Genomic DNA, 17,992 nt, shown 5'->3' with positions numbered 1-17,992 from the left:
ATAATTGCCAAATAATCCCTTTGGCCACCACTTTCATATTTGTCATGTTAGTTGTCAAATATTTTTTAAATCCTAAAAATGTCTTATCTCACTTGAAAAGACAATTTCACTTTTTAACTAGATGAGATATTTTCAATTTTGATTCTAAAGATTTGGTCCATGAAACTCATGCTTGAAAGGGTCATGAAAGTGATATAATAAATAATTAATCCAAACATCTAGACCATCAAAGGGTCTCTAGATTAATGCATTAATCTAAACCATCCAAATGTTAGGATGTGTATAGATTCAATAAATCCAAGCCATCCAAAAAGTGTACCAAATGAGGACAAAAAATCTACAACTATCAAAATGGCTTCTATTTTCAAAGAATCAATCTTGGCCATCTATTTTCAAAGATTTCAACTAATCTATCATTCCATCAAGCACCAAATTTTAATGTTCTAGAAACACTAAACCAAAAAAAAAAAAAAAGCAGGAATGATGTACCAAACAATATCTGAACTCTAAGCCATCAACATGGCATCTTAAGAAGAACATAATCCTTATTCCAACAATATGTGGTCGGGTCCATCAATCATAATTTGCCATTCTGTTTTATTTAATGTCATATCTTTTGTTAAATTATAAGTACTTAAGATCATTTTCTACTATTTCAAGACCCATATATCTTTTGATATACCCCTAGCCCTCCTGGTCCCTTCAAAAGATCATTCAACTATTTCAATTAAATCGTCCAAATGGCATATCAAGATTCCATCCAATCTAACCCATCCAAATGGTGTATTCAATGCATCTAAATATCTAGGCCATTGAAGTGATCTCTTGACATCATTGAATCAATCTTAATCATGGAAATTGATAACTATTATTAGGAAAGATTGCAATGTTGTTGAAAATAATTAATCTTTATTTTAGTAATTTTTTACAAAAATAATTTAGTAATTTAGTAATTTGGATTAATTATATTATAATTTTTTTTTTATAAATGTTACTTAAATATTAGTAAATATATAAAGTTAGGTTGTAGTCATAGTTAAATTAATATATAGATTAAATTTTTTAGTCATAATTAAATTAATCTAAGCCCAAGTTCGAGGTTTAAGACTTCGGGTTGGGATTTGGTTGATTCTCAACCTGACCCAACCCCCTAAGTAGTACTCCTAAGAAAGCGTGACATTCATAATTAGATTGAAACAAACTAAGCATAACCCATGCATGCATTGTTTTGGTTTTTTAACTGTTTTTAGATAAAAATTATTAATATTGAACCTGAAAGAGCTATGGGGATGGGCTACCCCCACTGTGTAGCCTAATGAACAAAAAATATAAAAGATCTCGGACAAGATTTGGATAATGTATTAACAATTTTATAAGTTGCCAAACCCAGTCTGGCCCACACCCAAGCATAATAATATTTTTCTAGGCATGGGACAAGGATATTTTTGTTCATATTAATTATAAAACTATGGTTTTTAAATTATTTTTAAGTTTAGTTTATTATAAAAATATATAAAAATCCCATCTATATATTAATATAATATTTGTAATATATATATATATATATATATGTATGTATGTATGTATATAGCTTCTAGGTTGAGCTTAGGGGTTAGCTTGGATTTAACCCCATTTGATCTAACTAAAATTCAATTCCAATAAACAATTATTATTTTATGTATATAAAAAATTATTATTTTAAATACAATAAGATGATTGTGGATTAAATCCAAATCTGATCCAAAATCTGACATATTTTTCTTAAGGCTGTGTTTGGTTTGAAGGAAAAGGTAGGGAAAGGAAGGGAAAGATAAGGAAACTTTTACAAGCCTTGTATAGGTTTCCCTGTCTTTCCCTTCCTTTCCTTACTGTTTCCTTCGAACCAAACATAACTTAAAAGAATCTCAAAGAAATAAAATGACATATAAAATGGCATCATAATATCAATCAACTCACTCCAACCATCTAAATAATGTACTAATATTTTATTTGATCCATCGATTGTAATAGGCAACTTTAATAACGTAAATTTGTTGATATGGTATTTAACTTGTATAGATTGCTTGGATGGCCAAGACTGAATCTAAGCCGTTAAAATGGCCTCCTAAAATCGACGTACTATTCTCAACCATCCAAATGATACTAATTAAGGTTTCAACCATATAAAAAGTATAGAAAATCAATTCAAAAACTAATGCCATGCATCAAAGCCGTCTCATAGAGAAATGGATTAATCTTGTCCATTAGGCTGTCTTTGGTTGCAATGCAAATAAATTTGCACTGATGCAAAACCATAGCAGTGCAAATGATTTGAGTGTGAATTTTGACCTTTTTTTTAAAAAAAAGTTTATCTTATTTTGTTCGATTGCAATACAAATGAAGTAAGTTAAGACAAAGAAAAATAAATTAAAATCCAAAACAAAATTAAACAAAAAATTGCAGTTTTTTTATATTTGCACTTCTATGCATTTGTACTAATGCAAATAAATTTGCATTACAATCCAACACAGCCTTAGGCTCAATTTGAAAGCAGTACAAATACAAATATGCAGAATACAAAACCTTATATTTAGATGTCAACAATAGATGTCATGTCACTAGGTCTCATTCACCATTCCTTTCAAAAAAAAAAAAAAAAATTCTCATTCACCGTTAACACGATCAAGGCATTTGATTAACATATGAAAAATATAGGGGTCGAAATGACAAAATAAATAAATAAACAAGAGCCAAATGTCACACCCTCCAAAATACAAACGGGTCCTTATAATTTACTTCTATAATCAACCAACAAAGGCAGTACCAAGCAATCGAATTCACATTCACTCCCCATATAGCCTGCCCTACAGTGATCTTAACTGTGCATTGAAAATATCTTTCGATAACAAATACGCGAGTTGTTCTTAATGCAGACTGAGATGTGTATTAGAGACGTTCTTGATTTGGTTTTTGGGGCAAGATGGTTGTCTTCTCATAGTCTTCTTTTCGATGCTGGATAATTAATAAAATATTAAGGTGACTGCTGCAGAATAAAGTTTGGAGTTAAAAAAAGGGAAAATCTCGAATTAGTATCCTGTATTTTGGGCCTAGTGCCACTTTGGTCTTCAAATTTTAAAAATGAGACAATTCAGTACCAGAACTTTCAAAACATTACAATCCAGTACCTGCTGTTAACTAACTGTTAATCAGCTGTTAATTAGCATTTAAAAAAGACATAAATGCCTTTTGAGTGTCATCTGATTTTCTTTATCAACCATCTAAACATTGACAAAAAATTTACAATTTCAGATCCTTGCCTCTTCTATTCAAGAAAGTTGAGGTCACCAGAATGCCCACTCAAATGTGACCCCAACTTTCTTGAATGGAAAAAGCAAAGATTTAGGACTATTAATTTTTTGTCAACATTTAGATGGTTGATAAAAAATTAAGTAACACTTGAAGGGCATTTGTGTCTTTTTTAAATGCCACTTAATAGTTAACAGCTAGTTAACGACAGGTATTGAATTGTCATGTTTTAAAAAGTTGGATACTGAATTGTTGCATTTTAAAGTTCGAAAATCAAAATAGCACTAAACCCAAAATACTAGTTACTAATTACAAATTTTTCCTTAAAAAATTGATAAACAAATAATATTATTAACAAATCGACCTCTAAATATACAATCAATAGTGCTAAAATTTCATGGGCCTTTGTCCATCATGGAAATGTCAAATGACTTAAAACAGGTGAAGTTGGAGTTGGTGCAAATATAGAGGTTATTGGGTGTTACATTTTGTCCTTTCTGTGTTGTAAGAGACCCATGAAGGGCCAAGCTCATGAAACTGACATCCACCCATTTGTACATGGTTGCTTATGCGTGGTATCAGGCCACCAGCTAATCTCTCCCTTTTTCTTTCTTTTCTCTCACCCAATTGTGTTTGGATTTTTTGTCATCAGTCCTTAACATTGATATGATTTTCTTTTTTTTGTTTGACAAGTTAAGCATGTATATGATTTGACCCACATTCTTAGTATTACACTTTACACCGGATGAAAGAAATCCAAATAGTTATGAACACATTTTGGAGGATTTCTCACTGATAAACAATGTATTGAATTGTTGTTATGAGATTCTAAAACTTTGACCAGCACCAAAAAAAGGGTCGAACCTACCATTCAGCAAGTTCCTTTCATGGCGGAAGTTTAGCCTCCATCTGATTACCAATAAAAACAAATTAGGAGCTGGTTGGGTTTTCGTGGTAGCTCTAATGTTCTTTTCAACTGAATTACTTTCATCAAAGTAGAAATGTAAAAGAATGAAGTTTTCTTCTTTTCATTTGAAGATTTGGTAATTTAAATTATTTATGTTTGAAAGGATTTCTAGTTAAGAATTGAAGATTGTATATATTTTTCAATGTTCAGGTAATAAGTCAACAGTTTTTTTTTCATTGAAGTAGAAATAATCAATAGAAATTTTGATTAAGAAAATTCCGTACACGTTTTTCCTTTTTACTTTTGGGGAGAACATTGAAATATGGCGACACTTTTCATTATAAATTGACTTAAACATATCCCAAGTTTTTGAAATATACTTTGGATTGATCCCACTAGACTTAAATATATCCTCTATTATCAAATGTGGATAAAACACTTAATCTGCACTAAGTTTTCATAATTGACTTAAATATATCCCGAATATTTAAAACTGAAGCAATCCTTTAAAATTTTAAATGACTTCACATGTGTGTTTTCATTAACACGGATATGTTTGTTAAATTCAATGGGGTCAGCCTAAAGGTATATTTAAGTTTTTTTAAAAAATTGAACGTAATGAAAACTCAGAATATGTTTAAATCTTTCATACACTTCAAATGTCAAATACCCTTAAATTTTTAAAACCCTATTTTGCCCCTCTATGCTCTGTTCTGATAACCTGTGTAAATCAAACTAGATTGAATGAAAAACGGGGTAAATTACAGGGATAGGCTAGTATTTGGTTAGACCATGTACTAACATGTTTGATAGAGTTGTAAAACGAGTCGTGCTAGGCTGGCATGGTATGACCTGCATGCAGCCCGTGCAAAGTGCGGACCTTCTCGGGTTATGTCTTCCTCTCTTGGGATATTTTGGGGAATCGGCCCGGCATAGTCTACAACCAGAGCTCGTGCGGGCCTGTGCCGTGCCACAGGCTATTTATTTAAAAAAAATTCTTAAAATTTTTATTTTATAAGAATTTTGATAAATACAACTGTTTATATATAATAAGTAAATAAAATAGTATAATAAAATTAAGAACGATTATTTATTTTATTAATATATATATGGGCCGTGCCATAGGCCACGGGTGGCACGACCCACTTGGTTGTGCCATGCTGGCCCAGCCCACGGAGTAAACCTCAAAGCCCAGCACAGCCCATAAACCATTGTGCTGAACCGGGTCGGACTGGCTCAAAATTGTGTCAGACCGTGTCAGGCCATAGGTGTCAAGACCCGATTTACACCTCTAATTTTTTAAACAATGTTGTACGTATTGCGGAACGACGGTGAAAATGGACCAAACTACTTGTTCCAGGTCATTTTAACTTTCTGAGAATTGAGATTGAAGACTGGTCATGGGGTGAGTCAAAGGTTTGGTATTCAAGTTCAAGGGTGGGGAGTCATACAAGATTTTCATTCTTGTAGTCTACTCGGTATAAGCATCAAACATTGATGTTTAGTTTTTCTTGGTGCAAAGTTTTATTTATTTGTATGTGCTTTTCCCTATGTCAATCTCAAATGTCAGATTCAAGAAAAATGAGTACCCATGTTGTTTCTGTAAGAACTAGTCTGTTTAAATTTAAACCCATTCCATGTTTTTTAACCAAGCAATTGAATTATCTTTAAAGATTTTAAAACTTCTGAAAATACTTTTCTCCAAATTACTGCTACTGAGGAGTTTGATAGCTCCAGAAAAAGTGAAAGTGTAGCAGCAGGTTCTTTTTGTATGATAACAATAGTATTCGTACGCTGTTAGAAATTCTAGGTAGAAAGGTTGGTTATTAATTTAGCAGGAAGAAACCCAATAGTGGCCACTCCCATGAATCAGCCAGGACAGTCCATCTACCTCTATTATCTTCCATTTTATTAATCAAATCCCAGTTTAAGTGCAGGCATGTGAAGTTAAGGTTAAATTATTATAAGAAAAACAAATACTAGCCTGGATCTCTCACCACCTTGTTATAAACTTCAGTGCAATGTATATATTCAAGGTCTTGATAACTAGTTAATGCTGGTTTTCTATTTTTAAAGACAGTAGGATTTGCATGGTGGTGCCTCAAGGTAGAACACAATCCTGTTTCACCTCTTATGCCCCCGTTCACTTTTCGGTAAGCTATTTATCCAGGTAAATGCAGTTATCTGGGTAAGTGTTTCTATCCGGGTAAGTGCATTTATTATGTTCTTTTATTTTTCATGTAAATAACGCAATGACCAGTTTAGCCATAAAAAATCATTATTAAAAATGACATTTTTGTCCCATTCAAGTGTTGGCAAATTTCCCCCCTAGGTGGGAAAGTTATTTACCCACTTAGGAGATGGGTATCGGTAAGTGATAGCCAGGAAAATAAATTTTCCTTAATCCCCACATAAATCTGAAAAAAGAATATGGGACTCTTGGTCAGTGGGAACCAAAATCCCATTGACCAACTTTCCCCCTCTCAAAATCTGAAAAACAAATGCCCCCTTAAATGAAAAATCAGATTTGGTTCTCACTAGACTGTATTCACACTGTTCGCACAGCCCTTTACAGCCGTACATTAAGAATATCTTCTCATGAAAATAAACATACAACAATGGAGAGATGTTCTTTTTATAAACATACAAAGAATGTACAAGGCTGTGAGGGCGGTGTGAGAAAATGAAGGGTAAAACTGTTATTTTATTAAGAAGGGATATTTAAGACTAACTGCAAAACCCATTGTATGTATAACTTTATGAAAAGCCAGGGTATGTTGAAGTGTTTGCTTTTTTTTTTTTTTTCAGGAAATTGTAAACCAAGTAAAATTAAATGTTGCACTTTTGCAGGTGTTTGGATAACACTCCATCGAGGTAAAACTTCACTAATAAATAATGCCTAGGCCCTAGGTGATGGACTGCACATTGAAGTCTCAGATTAATAAAAAAACACAGGTACGGGTAGCTCTGTTCCATGAGGCAGTTCAGGGTGGTCAACCGACGATTAGAGTGGTAGAAATGGTGAGATGTTGTAGGAAATATAGGAAGGAAGAAAAAAGAACAAAAAACCAGGGGGGTTTTTACTAGATTCAAGTGAGAACGAAGAGAGAAGACTCGCCAGTCGCCACTGCAACTCCCCTGCTTTTGTTAGAGAAGGAAATGAGTAATGATGGGTCACTGGCGAGAAGGAAGATAGAAAGGGAAGCGGAGAGAATAGGAGGAAGATAAGGGAATCGAAGAGCAAGAAAAAAACGGAGGAAGAAAAACAAAGAAAGCTCTTATCGCCACCGCTGTTAGTGCTTTGGAATGTTGAGGACGATGAACAGGACCATTATCAGAGCAGAAAAATGGCGAGAAATAAAAAACTGATGAGAACGATGGGGGCGGATCCGAGGAAAAAAGAAGAAATAATGCGAGCAGATCTGAGAATGATGCATCCGTTCCTCAGATCCATGAAAAAGGAGAAGAACGATGTATCTCTTCCTCAGATTTGTTCATCAAATGGGAACAAAATGGTGCAGATATGAGACTGATGCATTCATTCCTCATATCTGCTCAAATGATGGAAGACTGAACTTGCACCATTGCCAATAGAGAGCAATACTGGTGATTGTTTGAACGTTGCAACGACCAGAGGTCGGAGGAGGGAGCTTTACACCGATGGGGAAGACGATGGAATTTTACATCGATTTTATCGATGATAAATTTCCACCGATTATCGATGTAAAACTTGGGCACAGTGGAGTTTTACGCTGATTTACGGTGTAAACCAACACCTCAAACAAACAGATGTGAAATCAAACCGGAATGTAAACTTTACATCGGTTCAAGCTTCCACCTCAAACAAACGTGTAAATAGGTTGATGACTGCCAAAAATTATTTTTTAATCAATTGCAGGAAAGAAAAGAAGTAGGGGGCAAGCAACAATGTGTGTATGCCTAAGGTTATAAAATGTAACGCAGCCTGTCTAAAGTCTAAACCACCAGCCAAATGGTTGCCTGCTAGGTGGTGGTCCACAAAAATTACACTGTTGATGACCTGGTAGAAATATGAGGCATACATGGATCGCTGATGTCTTTATTTGTGATCGGAGGTATGTAGTACAATATATGTGCTTTCTTTCTGGTAGATAAGAGACTAGTACCCGTGGCCGTGACTAAAGGTGTAAGTTGGGTTTCCAATTTAAAGAGTTTATACTATATTGGGCCTGGGTTTTTGGATTAAGCCAATTTAAAAATTGATGGAATAACAATTCAAGCATTCCCAAGTTGCATCTGTATCATGCTTTCATTTTCTTTTAGGGGTCGTTTGGTAAATCTTTTTTGAAAAATCTTTTGTAAGTTTGACAATCAAAAGGATGATGTGAGCTTTTGTTTCAAGATCTTATTAACTTGAAGACCCTTTGGTTAAAGTGTGTCTTTATGTGTAAAAATGAATTGAAAAAAAAGGTGAAAAGCTACATTTGGAACTTCTTGAAAATAGCCTTAAACAAGCTTTCAACGGCTTTAGGCAACTATATTTTTTTTCCAACCAAATAGAAAAAAACCAAAACATAGGCAGTCGGCTTCTTAAAAAACCGACAACCCATGCAAAAAAACACGCCAAATGGGGTCTTAATATTTTGTTTGACCCAAATGTACATTTTACACTGATTGGGCTAGAGCTTTGGATCAAATCCATTCAAATTTTAAGAAAAGCCCAACTTAAACCCGCCTAAATTGCTTCCCTACCTAAACTGCTAAAGCCCCATATTGCTCTATAAAAACTACAAAAAAGGGTATTGAGATTTACTCCTCACAGAAGAAACGCATCTCACATTGACCTCACAGCCCCATCCCACCATATCCGGACTGATTCGACTATAATATTGCAAATAATTACACCCTACCGACTGGTATCATAAAAGAGGTGATACGGGGTGCATTGATTGATCAAAACTCTTCCTGCATCGTAGAATTTTTTTCAAGAGAAAGAACAACGTCCAATGCTTATGGCCCAAGAATGGTTTTAAGGTGAAATAGAACCAGTTGCCTCACCGTTTCCTGGGTCAACCAATCCGAGCTTCTGGTCCAGTTTTCAAAACCATGCTATGGATGACAGATTGAAATTCAGGCTACCGAAAACCAAACCTTTCAGATATACATGCGAGAGAGTTCAGAATTTTCAAAACTAGGCTCTAAAGAGAGCAATGCTAGCTTGTTTCTGTTCAGCCGGCAGCAATGGAGATTAGAATGGCAGGTAAATAAAGATCGGTAGGTTTGGAGAATGAACGTATCAAACTAGGCAATTGACCCATTTTTCTGTGGGAAGCTTTTTCTTCTCAGTGCGAGAATTTTACACGTTCTTTCTCCATCACTATGCAATCTGTGGCAGAAATGGATTTGAATCCCGATCCTGTAACTGAATTCCTTAAAACAATGGGTCAATTGCATGTAGGTATCGTGTATCTTCATGGTCCTCTTTTTGGGCCTGAACATTCAAATGAGTCGTTTTAGTATACCTAAAACTTTCAGAAATATACATTTAAGTTTAACTCGGTTAAACTAAATTTTTACAGCCACTTTAGTCTCTTTTTCTCACTATTCATCTTCTTCTACCTCTGGACTTCAGATGCAAACCAGTGGCATCAAAGTAACCTCACCATATCTATTGATTAGAATATAGATGTTAAAGTGATACATTTAAAAGTTAAGACAGGCTCAGTTTGGAAAGAGTACAAATACACACATGTACAGTAAATAGGAGTGCCAATTGAATTGGATTTGGTCCAATCCAATCCAATGTGAGCCAATACAAATGGACCAGGTCCAGTCCAATCTAATGAATATTTTCGACCATTTTGGTCTAATCTGTTCACATTTATTTTAATTTAGATTAATTCTAATCCAATACCTATCTACAATTTTCCCTAAAATAAATCCTCATCAAAAGAAGGAAACCAGAATATTAATTTACCGGAAAAATTTATATTTCGAAAAAGATATGGTATGAAAAGAGTTTTGACCGATCAAAACTCACCCGTGAATTTTAATAAATAACACCTAATTGGCTATCCCATTTATGATTTCAGTTGACAGGTAACAAGTTTATCAGATATCATATCTTCTATGTATCATAGTCAAACCCTAATTTACTTGTATGCATTCAAAGTTTGAATAGTCTAATTAATACTTGTATATCACGTGTTGGACGTCAGGATTCAGTGCACGCCGAATATTCTACTCTAGGGATACAGCTTGGATGCTTCATCTAACCCAAGACTTCCTCCAAATCTAACTAAAAATATATATGCAAGTGGGTCGATATCTAAAGAATTACAGAATAGTTAAGTAGATGTTGAAAAGTAATATACTAAGAAGAAGAAAATGAAAGAGATTAAAGGGAATTGCATTAACCATTATATTTTCCTCCCTTCATTATCCATATATTACACTCTACACTATGATTTATTCTTTGTACCTTTTTCAAAGCTTAATTTGTGGAATCCCTTCAAGTTTGAGACCGCCAACGCCTGAACTGTTAGGTGGGAAATTAAAACACTTTGACAGGATTGGCAGGAGGTGGCCAATAATGGGAAGAAAGCGGGCATTGGACCATAAGACCACCGAACTTTAAGAGCCGCCGGTAAATGTCATTGTTTTAAATTTTGAGACCACACCGGAAGTTGACCAAGGAAGCTACCGGTGAATGGTTGGAAACCGTCCTTTTGCTTGCAACTGTGCAAGAGGGGCCTGTGGGAATGCAAGACAAAAGTTATTCACATCCAAAACCCAGGACCACTGCTCAGCGTTTGTTTGGGTCAATAATGGCTCACCAGTTTTGTACCATTGGTTTGTTTGGGTCTATTTGGATCCTGTTTCGTGAGAAATGTGATTTTTTTGGTCCATGTCAGCACCACATCAGCACCATATCTATCATTCATGAGGGTGCTGAGACAAATTCAAAACGTGTATGTGGTGCTGATGTGGTGATATGTTTATATTTGAAATGCTAATGTTACCACAAATAGCCCTTAAAACTTTAAAGGCTTGGCTATGATGTCGAAATGACATGATACTGAAAAAACATAACCAACCCACGGGCATCATAGAAGTGATTAATCAATCAAGTGGGTTTTCATCAAAATTCGCATGGAGTTGTGATTTGTCTACCATGAAAAAAATTAAATTTATCAACAAAGGAGTTGTTACCAACGTGAATGTTTTTGTTACCAAATGATCTATGAAAGATTATGAATATATTGTGTGATTTAAAGCAAAAAAAAAAAAAAGCATAACTTTGAAACAAGAAATTCAAGAACGTTTGTTGTTTCAATTTAAAAAAACACGTACATTTACAACAACAACAAAAAAAACATGTTTTAATTTCCATGTTTTGATTTGCTAGAAATTCTCAACAAAGGAAAACAATTTACATTGAAGAATTAAAATGTCCAATGCGTAGAGCAATAGAATTAGTTTTATGGCACCCGATGGTTTGTAATTATGTTAAAAGTTAGGGTTAATTTATGTCTTAATTAAATAAGGTTATATACAGATGACATCATCTTGTATCGATGATTATCATATAGGACCCGTCCACGGTGGGCCCAGATCCTCTTTGTATTGACAAGTGGCAACTTATTCATTAGGAAAAGCTCTTCATTGTTCTGATTAGGAGGGAAACCCTCACTCTCTAACCACCATTCTTAAGAAATATATGAACAACTCGAACCAGTCAGCTTAATTAGGAAAAGCTCCTCACCGATTCGACATTTCTACTTACGTGCAACGTCGACGACGTAATACCAAAAAGCGAAGTCAACCTCTTTCACGACTTCGTCTATAAATGGAACCAACAACTTAGCTTAATACACAAAGTGAGGGAGCTCTAGCCTCTAAGGACCCGTAAAAAGCAAGAGAAGCCATGACTACCATCTATCCTCCCAAATTACAGCCAAAGATGTTGAATGCTCATCAGACAAATCATTCTGCCCGATCCCTATTTCTCCTGCAAAACTCTTTCATGGCGGCCGGAAAGCTCCCGATTAGAGCAGTGCCGATTAGACGTCAAAGGAGGAAGAGTTGTTCCGTTTGCTCATTTTCTAGTGACATCAGGGCAGTAAAAATTACAAAGGAGAAGGTTGTAACAGTTAATGCAGTTGTCAACGTTAAACTAACTGGTTTGTTGTCCAACCTGGGGCTGGGCAAAGTGGAGGACACCATCAACGATGTGCAGGGTGAAAAACTTCTTCTGGAGCTTGTGAGCGCGGAGCTCGATCCAAGTAAGTAATAACAAAAAATAAATGAGAATTATTTCTGCACCAAGCCTTAGCATTCTGCTTTGGAGGTTTATCAGCCATAAATAATACATTAGCTTCCCAAAACGAAAAAGCTAATTACAGAAGTCAAAATATCATTTAAAATGGAAAGCTGAGTCAAGTCTATCAGATCTCACTAACCCAGTTTCCAGAAAAACTTTCTGGTTTCTGGGTTTCTGGGTTACTGCATTCGTAGTGTTTCCACCAGTTGTAGTAGTAAAGGGTGGCCTTAATTAGCTCACTGGTTTCTGGGTTTCAATCAAAGGGCATTAAGTTCTTGTTAACAGTTGTTTGTTTTGGTTATGTATTATGCTTTGATGATGAAGAGACGGGATTGGAGAAGAAAACAGTGAGGGGGCATGTAGACTGGGTAAGCCAAGATGGGGAGGATGCCAAGTACCAAGGCAAATTCGACGTTCCTACGAGTTTTGGCGATGTAGGAGCAGTTCTTGTGCAGAATGAATTTGGTAAAGAGATTTTCCTAAAGGACGTTGTTCTTGGTGGCATTTCTCAGGCTCCTGTACATATTGTCTGCAACTCTTGGGTTCATTCTAAGTCTGATAACCCAGAGAAGAGGATCTTCTTCATCAACAAGGTCACCTCTCTCTCTATCTCTCTCTATCTCTCTCTCTAATTACTATTATCAATTGTTGTTGTTGTCAAGTTATACTTTAATAAATGTATTTCCTCTATATTATATTCCTAAATACCGCTAGGATTAGTGTTAATAAAAATTAAATTCTACCCACTAATGTTGAAGGACCTTGGCTTGTACTGATATTGTTGAAAGAAATTTGTCTTATTGGCTTAAAAAAAAAATCCTAGGACACAGGTTTAGATGCAATTATTGAATTTGGATTTGGTCCTCACAGTCCCTTGCAGATGTGATTCGAAAATATCTATGCATGAATAAAACCAAACAAGTATGGAGATATTATCAATGAATGGTTGAAAGGGAAACTTACATTATCATGATGATGCAAGTTGACTGGGTTAACTCATATAAAAGCATTTTTTTGTTAAGCTCAGTTTGAAAGGAATACAAATACAATTGTGAAGTGCAAAATCTTGAATTTTGTATTATTTTGTATGTATTTATACTATATAAATTTGTATTTGTACTCCTTTCAAATTGAGCCTTAAAAATAATATAATATAACAGGGTTGGGCTTAGAGTCTCAACCTTGATGAACAAGAGTCCAAGACTTAAAATTCGGCCTTGAATTAGCCATAAACTCAGCGTGTGCAGATCAGGTTTTACCATTCGGTCCATCCCACCAATTTTTGTTGTGCATTAATTGCATAGAAAATGGCATCCATAAAATAGAAGGAAGAACATAGCCTAGCTGGAAGCTGGAACTCAGCCATATTACAGGATGATCAAAGAATTTATTAGTCTTCTAGTTCAATGAACCTTTCTGGTTTTAGTTTGATTTGGTTCACTATTTGAACCAAATTGGATGAAGGGAAAATAAGTGTTTAATCAGTTTTTCATATTGTCACATTTTTTTTTTTAAGTTGTTAAGCACTTTGTAACTTTGGTTCTTTTAATTGTGTCATCCAGTCCTACTTGCCATCACAGACACCAAGTGGCTTGAAGACACTAAGACAGAAGGAACTCGAGAGCCTACGTGGCAATGGAAAGGGAGAACGAAAGACTTTCGACAGGATATATGATTATGACACGTATAATGATCTTGGGGATCCAGACAGTAATGATGACTTGGCACGACCAGTCCTAGGTGGCAAGAAGCATCCATATCCTAGGCGTTGCAGAACTGGCCGTGAAAAGACCAAGAAAGGTATATGAATTTTGGGCTTATAGCTTTACCATTCAACGTTACATGGTCCAATTCCATAGATCTTAAAACACAAAATGAGCTCCCACCCAATATGGGTCCACCAGTCCAGTCCAGCCTTGTTTATTTTAGCCGAAAAGAAAGGTTTATTGGGCCTTCATTTTCAGGCACCGAGATGGGCCTTCCCCCATCTCTGTTAGTTATACATTGAGGAACGATTAGTTATTCCAAACCCCAGCCCAAGTCTGCTCTTTATTGTTTCAGAGTTTAGTATCTAGGCCCAGCCAGGGGCCAATCCCACATCAGTAATGCTGTCAACTGACTCCAAAAATTCAAAACCTGATTGGATTATCTCATATTTGGATGATCCATTTACATAATCAGATTGAATGCAGATTTAGCGCCCCCCCCCATCCCATCGATTAAAATCAAAGTAATTATTTTATGATATATATATATATATATTGATTTAATATATAAAATTTATAATTATATATAAATATAAATATATACTATAAATTCAATATTTATATTAGGTTATATTATTTAAGTTTTTATATCTTTAATTTCTTTTTTTATTTATAAAATGAAATGGGGTCATATTATTATGTCAGTTTTTATTAATGGAATCGCATTTGGATGTTGATTAATTTGATCCAAATCTAACCTGATTACAGACTCACATACATCAGTCTGAAAAATTAGGGGTTTGGTCTAAGCTCAGTGCTTCAAGCCTGCAATATATATTATATATTTAGTGTGTGTATGTATTCGTTATTTTATTTTATATCAAATAAAGTGTAACATGAATTTTAAATACATATTATGTGTTATATAATATAAAATATAAATTTTATATTGACCACATTGACGTTGCAGATCCATTGTCGGAGAAAAGGAGTAGCAACATGTACGTACCAAGAGACGAGGCATTCTCCCAAGTGAAGCAACAGGAATTTACAAGTGTAACAGTTTCATCAGCACTGAATGGGTTGCTCCCTTTGATCAGAGGAGCCCTTGTTGACACCAACCTTGGCTTCCCTACCTTCAAGGCCATCGGCGAATTATTCGACAAAGGGGTGCCCATTCCTTTACATGAAAATCAAGGGCTATTAGAAACAGTGGTATCAAAGGTGACTGATATTAAAGATGACCTCTTACGCTTTGATACCCCCGAGTTGGTAGAGAGTAAGTCTCTCTCTCTCTCTCTATCTCTCTCTCTCTCTCTCTCTCTAGATCTCAAGCATTTTCTGCTTTGCAGGGGACAATTTTTCTTGGTCCAGGGACGAGGAATTTGCTCGTCAGACTCTTGCTGGTATCAACCCCTGTAGCATTCAGTTGGTCACGGTATGATACACCAACCCCTTTCCACCACACAAAAAGAAATTGGACAAATCATAAATTCCCACATAAAATAGTAGACTTAAATAATTGTGCAGGAATGGCCATTAAAGAGTGAACTTGACCCTAAGATCTATGGTCCACCTGAATCTGCAATCACAACTGAACTTGTGGAGAGAGAGATCAAGGGAATCATGACGATTGATGAGGTAACACCTCTAAAGATGATGTTATTGATGGAATACTACTATGAAGAACAGATAAAACGACTAATAACATACTTTGTGATTCTCTATATGCTTGCAGGCTTTGCAGCAGAAGAAACTTTTCATGCTAGATTATCACGACCTACTCCTGCCTTATGTGAACAAAGTAAGAGAGTTAGAAGGGACGACTCTCTATGGGTCACGCACTTTATTCTTTCTTACCCACGAAAATATTTTAACACCCATAGCGATTGAGCTCACTCGGCCACCCACCAATGACAAACCTCTTTGGAAGCAAGTGTTTACGCCAAATGGGGATGCCACCGATTCTTGGCTCTGGAGACTAGCCAAAGTGCATGTACTAGCTCATGATTCTGGTTATCACGAACTCGTCAGCCATTGGTAAGATGCGTTGTAGTCAGATTGAAATCTTCCTCTAAGAGCAGAAGAATTAAATTAATACTCAACTTCATGATCCTCACTCAAAATGAACATATATAAGCCCAAACTTAAATGAATTAAACTCTAAAATGATAGAAGAACTAATGCTCAACTTCTGTTACTTTATCTTTTTTAGGTTAAGGACACATTGCTGTATGGAGCCTTACATAATCGCATCAAATCGGCAGTTGAGTGCGATGCATCCGATATATAAGTTGTTGCATCCCCACTTCCGATACACCATGCGCATCAATGCTCTTGCTCGAACAGCCCTCATCAATGCAAGTGGGATAATTGAAGACTCCTTCTCCCCAGCTAAGTACTCAATGGAGCTTAGCTCTGTTGTCTATGACAAGTTTTGGCAATTCGACAAGCAGGGTCTTCCAGCAGACCTAATTAGCAGGTAAACTGAAAATGATGTCAATTTATGTTTAATCTCCATTGAGAATGGAGTGGTATTATTTACTCTAAAATCTTATACTATCTATTAATGTAAGCATAGAGATAATTCTAACTGATGAACCAACTTCACCAAACTACTAGGGGAATGGCAATAGAGGACCCAACAGCCAAACATGGTCTGAAGCTAACAATTGAGGACTACCCATTTGCAAGTGATGGCCTCCTACTGTGGACAGCCATAAAACAATGGGTCAGTGACTATGTCAACCACTACTACCAAGATCCCAACCTCATTGAATCAGATCAAGAGCTCCAGGCATGGTGGACGGAGGTCAGAACCAAAGGCCATGAAGACAAGAAGGATGAGCCATGGTGGCCTGTCCTCAGAACTCAAGATGATCTTATTGAGATATTGACAACAATCATCTGGGTTGCTTCTGCTCATCATGCCGCTGTCAACTTTGGCCAATATGCATATGGAGGTTACTTCCCTAATCGACCAACAATTGCTAGGACTAATATGCCTACTGAGGACCCTACAGAACAAGAATTGCAGCAATTATTGAAAAAGCCTGAGCTCTCACTCATGCACTGCTATCCTTCACAACTTCAAGCAGCACTGGTGATGGCTGTCCTAATCGTATTATCGACTCATTCATCGGATGAGGAGTACCTTGGAACTCAAAATGAGCCTTCATGGACAGAGGATCCAGTGGTAAAGAAGGCATATGAGCAGTTCAATAAGAATTTGAAGGAGGTCGAAGGAATTATTGATGCTAGAAATAAAGATCTCAAGCTGAAGAACAGAACAGGAGCTGGTGTTGTGCCATATCAGCTTTTGAAGCCATTTTCTAAAGAAGGGTTGACAGGAATGGGAGTTCCCAATAGCACTTCCATTTAGTTTAATTTAGTTTTCTTTTTATTTTTTATGTGTAGTGTTTATAATCTTCATTTAATTCGTATTGTCATAACAAGCATGTAGGATTTTAATCTTATTGGAGATTAAACTCAATGAGTGTTTGATCGATTAATTACATATACACATGCACTTTGGAAAATGGATTTAATATGACCCAAACCAATTTGAATCAGCTTTTGAATACGAGAAGATTATAGACTGATACAAGTTTTGAATGCAAGACCCTAGGATCAGAAACTTTTTAACTTGAGAAATTCATTTATGCTCTGTTTGGGAAGAGTGCAAATACAAATATATTCAATGCAAAAACAAATATATTTAACTTAATTGGTGATTTGGTATTTTTCAATTTCTGTTTTCATCTTTGTTATTATTTTCTCAAGGAACAAAAC

General features: G+C 35.6%; 1 protein-coding gene across 1 annotated transcript; it reads left to right on the top strand.

Annotated features, from left to right (window-relative positions):
* Positions 1–12,036: 12,036 nt before the first annotated feature.
* On the top strand, positions 12,037–17,717 carry LOC104603495 (linoleate 13S-lipoxygenase 2-1, chloroplastic-like). The gene is made up of 9 exons (XM_010267546.2): positions 12,037–12,456; positions 12,819–13,087; positions 14,057–14,294; positions 15,171–15,479; positions 15,553–15,638; positions 15,731–15,841; positions 15,939–16,240; positions 16,416–16,682; positions 16,823–17,717. The coding sequence occupies exons 1-9, from the start codon at positions 12,099–12,101 to the stop codon at positions 17,580–17,582; spliced, it is 2,700 nt and encodes an 899-aa protein (XP_010265848.1). The 5' UTR covers positions 12,037–12,098; the 3' UTR covers positions 17,583–17,717.
* Positions 17,718–17,992: the final 275 nt, after the last annotated feature.

Source organism: Nelumbo nucifera, chromosome 2 (assembly GCF_055504915.1).
Source record: "Nelumbo nucifera cultivar China Antique chromosome 2, China Antique-T2T, whole genome shotgun sequence".
Classification (NCBI taxonomy): domain Eukaryota; kingdom Viridiplantae; phylum Streptophyta; class Magnoliopsida; order Proteales; family Nelumbonaceae; genus Nelumbo; species Nelumbo nucifera.
The sequence above is the reverse complement of the archived record's forward strand: the minus strand, read 5'-3'. Positions and strand labels throughout refer to the sequence as shown.